Here is a 4,970-nt window from a genome sequence, read left to right on the forward strand (position 1 = left end):
CAATGCCTCTGCCTCCAGTCCTTCTCCCCACCCCCTCCAAGCAACGTGGCCACATGGAGCCCCCGGCGCAACCTGCCTGCACAGCAGGTGGGCTTCAGATCTACACCACAGGACCCAGACCTGGGCTTACGCACCGTCCACCTGCTTCCCATGCGAGCAGCTGTGCCCAAAGCTGCATTGACTGATCTGTCTGCCCGCAGCAGCACAGGAACCGCGGAGGTGGCCTGTGGGTTGGTGTGTCAGCCTGCCAGAGGTGACCGAGCACCCAGGCTGACCCTGCAGCCCCCTCCACCTCTGACAGCTGCTCTGTGGCACCCAGCTCCTCCAGGCATTGATCCATGTCCCACTGAGCCCACCCTGGAAAGATGACAAGGTGCAGCTGATTGTAAGCAAAAGTTTTACTGTGTGCTCAATATGAGGCAACCCTGCTGGTGGTGTGAAGCCATACCCTCCTAGGAGGCAGCTTTCCCACCTCCAGGACTCAGCACATCTACTCTCAGCACCCGGGGCTTTCTGCTGAGGGTTTCATCCTGTCCTGTGCAGGTAGGATATCGCTGTCCAGCACCAGGAGTTGACTAAACCTCAGGGCATGATAAAGGCAATAACTGGCAGATATAGCTCACTTGGATGTCATCAGTGCACAGGCAGCCTCTGCTCAAGTCTAGAGCTGCTCAGGGCATCCTCGGGGAAGAGGCTATGGAACACTGAGCAGCAGTGGGGGGTGCTGGAAAGATTTCTCTGCATCGTGGTCAAACCCTTGTCACCCCATGGATCTGTTCCCAGCTGCATAGGAAGAGGCAGCTGTTCCAACACCCTCATCCTCACTCACTAAGGCTGCAGGACCTTCTACCACTTCTACCCACTCTTTGCACTGCTCACTAGAGGTCTGGATGTTCTTTGTTATCACGTTCAGATGGGGTCTTGCTGTCAGTTGCAGGAGCTTTGGGGGGCTGCAGGGTGGGCAGAGGCTTAGCAGGGGCAAACCGGAACTCCTCAGGAACAGGGGCATCAGGCGTCTCCTTGCGGTAGAAGCCCAGATCCTGCACCAGCTGGTTGATCTCCTCCCGGGTCATGTCACTCAGGGGGATTCTCTGCACAGAGACAGGGATTGCAGCCTCTTCAGACCCAGCCCAGGTGCCCTGCACCGCGAGGCATGGGCTCTGGTGGTCGCAGGCCCCTGCCACCACTCTCCCACAGCACCCCACTGAGCAGCCGGCACCACAGGGTGCTGCTGTTGGCTCTGCCTGCACCAGCATGAGTAGAGCACCGTCCACCCCAGACTCTGCAGCAGTGATGAGTGTCTCATGACCCACTCACCTCCAGCTCCTCGTATCTGTGGCTGAGGAGTACAAGCTCGGGGTCGGCGCCAGGCAGGTGCTTCATCTCCAGGTTATGGCTTGCAAGTGTGTTAAGGAGTGGGCAGCACCAAGCAAGACTATGCAGCCCCCCTGTCCTGTCCCATTGCCCCATCCCATGCTGTCCTATTCCCATCCCATCCCATGGCCTGTTCTGACCCGTATCCTGTCCTGCTTCAGCCCCACATCCCGTCCTGTCCCAGCCCATTCTGTCCCCTGCCCTGTCACATCTTGTCCACACCCCGTCCACATCCTGTCCCGTCCCATCCCATCCCCATCCCGTCCTGTCCCCATCCGGTCCCCATACCATCCCCGTCCCCGTCCCGTCCCCATCCCATCCCCATCCCATCCCCATGCCGACCCCGTCCCGTCCCTGTCCCCATCCCGTCCCCATCCCGTCCCTGTCCCCATCCCGTCCCTGTCCCCATCCCTTCCCCGTCCCATCCCCGTCCCCGTCCCCATCCCATCCCCGTTCCGTCCCACCCCAGTGTACCCCACCCCATCCCCACCCCACCCCAGTCCGTCCCCGTTCCGTCCCGCCCCGACACAGCCCCCGGCAGCCCCCGGCGGGTACTAGAGGGGGATGTCCTGGGTGACGAAGGCCTTCACCTGGGGGCAGAGCGGACCCGGGTCAGAGCTGCCCCGAGCCTGCCGCGGGGCCGCGCCGCCCGCCCGGCGCCACCTACCTCCCGCAGGCGGTTCAGCCGTCACCCGCCGCAGGTCTGCGGGGAGAGAGAGCACGGCACAGCCCGTCACCCACATCCACATCCACACCCACACCCACACCCACACCGGCCCCGCCGCACCCACGCGCACCCACCTCCACCTTGCCCCGGGCCAAGCCCCGCAGCTCGGCCCCCGCCGCCACCGCCAGCAGCGCCAGCAGCGCCGCCGCCCGCCGCATCGCCACGTCGCGGCTCGCCCGCGCCCCCGCGGCGCGTGCGCAGAGCGGCGCGGGCGGGGACGCGCCGCGAGCACCGCGCGCGCACCCTGCGTTTGCGCTGCACGCGCAGCTCGCGCGCGCGCACGCGGCTCGTGCACACCCACTGCGAGCGCGCGCCGTGGACGCGCCGTTGACACACGCGTGCCCTGCGTACCGACCGCACGTGCCGCGGGGAAGGGACGGAGGCAGAGAGCTGCGGTCAACGGGGACAGAGCCGAGTGGGAGTCCTGTGTCTGGTGGAGTCACGGAACCACGGAGCTGTAGGGCTGGGAAGGGACCTCCAGGGATCATCGGGTCCAACCCCCCTGCCAAAGCAGGTTCCTCAGAGCAGGATGCACAGGTAGGCGTCCAGACGGGCCTTGAAGATCTCCAGAGAAGGAGACTCCACAACCTCCATGGGCAGCCTGTCCCTGTGCTCCGTCACCCTCACCGTGAAGTTCTTACACATGTTGGTGCAGAACTTCCTGGGTTCCCATTTTGTGGCCATTGCCCCTTGTCCTGTCCCTACAAACCACTGAGAAGAGGTTGGCCTTGTCCCTCCGTCTCCCACCCCTCAGGTATTTATACACATTGATGAGATCCCCTCTCAGTCTTCTCTTCTCCAGGCTGAACAGACCCAGGTCTCTCAGCCTGTCCTCATAGGGAAGATGCTCCAGGCCCCGTATCATCTTTGTGGCCCTCCGCCGGACTCTTTCCAGGAGATCCCTGTCTTTTTTTGTAGCGGGGAGCCCAGAACTGGACACAGTACTCCAGGTGAGGCCTGACCAGGGCAGAGTAGAGGGGGAGGATCACCTCCCTTGACCTGCTGGCCACGCTCCTTTTAATGCACGCCAGGATCCCGTTGGCCTTGTTGGCCACCAGGGCACACTGCTGGCTCATGGCCAACCTGTCACCCACCAGGACCCCCAGGTCCTTCTCCTCAGAGCTCCCCTCCAGCAGGTCGTCCCCCAGCCTGTACTGATACCTACGGTTGTTCCTTCCCAGGTGCAGGACTCTAGGGTCGGTACTGGGACCAGCGTTGTTTAATATATCCATCAGCGACTCGGATGAGGGAATGGAGTGCGCCGTCAGCAAGTTTGCTGAAGGCACAAAACTGGGAGGAGTGGCTGACAGCTCAGAAGGCTGTGCTGCCATCCAGCAGGACCTCAACAGGCTGGAAAGCTGGGCGGGGAGAAACTTACTGAAATGTAAGGAGGGCAAGGGTAGAGTCCTGCATCTGGGCAAGAACAACCCCAAACTCCAACATAAGCTGGGGACTGCCCTGCTGGAGAGCAGTGAAGGGGAGAGGGACCTGGGGGTCCTGGTGGACAGCAGGATGACCACGAGCCAGCACTGTGCCCTTGTGACCAAGAAGGCCGATGGCATCCTGGGGTGTACCAGAAAGAGTGTAGTTAGTAGGTCGAGAGAGGTTCTCCTCCTCCTCTGCACTGCCCTGGTGTCGTGGTTTAACCCAGCCAGCAGCTAAACACCACACTGCTGTTTGCTCACCCTCCCCCCTCCCTCTTTGGGATGGGGGAGAGAAACGGGAAAGTGAAGCCTGTGATGCCACCCCAGGTGGCATGGAATACCCCTTTGGCCAGTTGGGGTCAGCTGTCCTGGGTCTGTCCCCTCCCAGCTCCTGCTGCACCCCCAGCCTGCCCGCTGGCAGGGCAGAGCGAGGAGCTGAAAAGTCCTTGGCTTGGTGTAAGCACTGCTCTGCAGCAATTAAAACATCAGCGTGTTATCAGCACTCTTCTCATCCTAACCCAAAACACAGCACCCTCCCAGCTACTAGGAGGAAAATTAACTCTGTCCTAACTGAAACCAGGACACCTGGTGACAGAACGTCTGGAATAGTGCATCCAGTTGTGGGCCCCTCTGTTCAAGGACAGGGAACTGCTTGTGAAAGTCCAGTGCAGAGCCACGAGGGTGATGAAGGGAGTGGAGCACCTCCCTTAGGAGGAAATGCTGAGGGAGCTGGGTCTCTTTAGCTTGGAGGAGACTGAGGGGTGACCTTATTAATGTTTATAAATGTGTAAAGGGTGAGTGTCAGGAGAGCCAGGCTCTTCTCAGTGATGCCCAATGGTAGGACAAGGAGCAATGGGTGCAAGCTGGAACATAGGAGGTTCTGCTTAAATATGAGATGAAACTTTTTTATGGTGAGGGTGACAGAACACAGGAACAGGCTGCCCAGGGGGGTTGTGGAGCCTCCTTCTCTGTTGACTTTCAAAACCCACCTGGACGTGTTCCTGTGTGACCTGACCTAGGTGTCCCAGCTCCCGCAGGGGCATTGGACCAGGTGACGTTTCAAGGCCCCTTCCAACCCCTCACATCCTGCGATGCTGTGCTTCTGCGTGACCGCACACCCCGCTAACCCACACGCGCACAAACCCCGCGAGACGCAGGGCAGGCTGCGCGCACCCACCCCCGCGCACCCACGCACACCCACCGCCCACGCAGCGCCGCGCGCGCGCCCTCCCGCACTCCCCCCACGGAGCTGCGGGCACGCGCAGCCGCACGTAGCACACCCGGCCGTGCGCGCTGCGCGCACCGGGGGCGCCGCTCCCGGTCCCGGGGGGGTGGGAGCCGGGGCGCGGGGCGGGGGCGGCGCTGACATCACGGGGCGCGCCGCCAGGTGAGAGCGGCGGCGGCGGCGGCGGGGAGACGGGGGGGCGGGGGGCCGCGGAGCCCGG

General features: G+C 62.4%; 1 protein-coding gene across 1 annotated transcript; it reads right to left on the reverse strand.

The window, feature by feature from the left end:
* Positions 1–380: 380 nt before the first annotated feature.
* Positions 381–2,282, reverse strand: SELENOM (selenoprotein M). The gene is made up of 5 exons (XM_035340758.1): positions 2,176–2,282; positions 2,042–2,077; positions 1,930–1,964; positions 1,318–1,396; positions 381–1,091 (listed from the first exon to the last, which is right to left on the reverse strand). Exons 1-5 carry the CDS (start codon positions 2,257–2,259, stop codon positions 879–881), a joined length of 447 nt encoding a protein of 148 aa, XP_035196649.1. The 5' UTR covers positions 2,260–2,282; the 3' UTR covers positions 381–878.
* Positions 2,283–4,970: the final 2,688 nt, after the last annotated feature.

This window comes from Oxyura jamaicensis, chromosome 15 (genome assembly GCF_011077185.1).
Source record: "Oxyura jamaicensis isolate SHBP4307 breed ruddy duck chromosome 15, BPBGC_Ojam_1.0, whole genome shotgun sequence".
Taxonomy (NCBI): Eukaryota; Metazoa; Chordata; class Aves; order Anseriformes; family Anatidae; genus Oxyura; species Oxyura jamaicensis.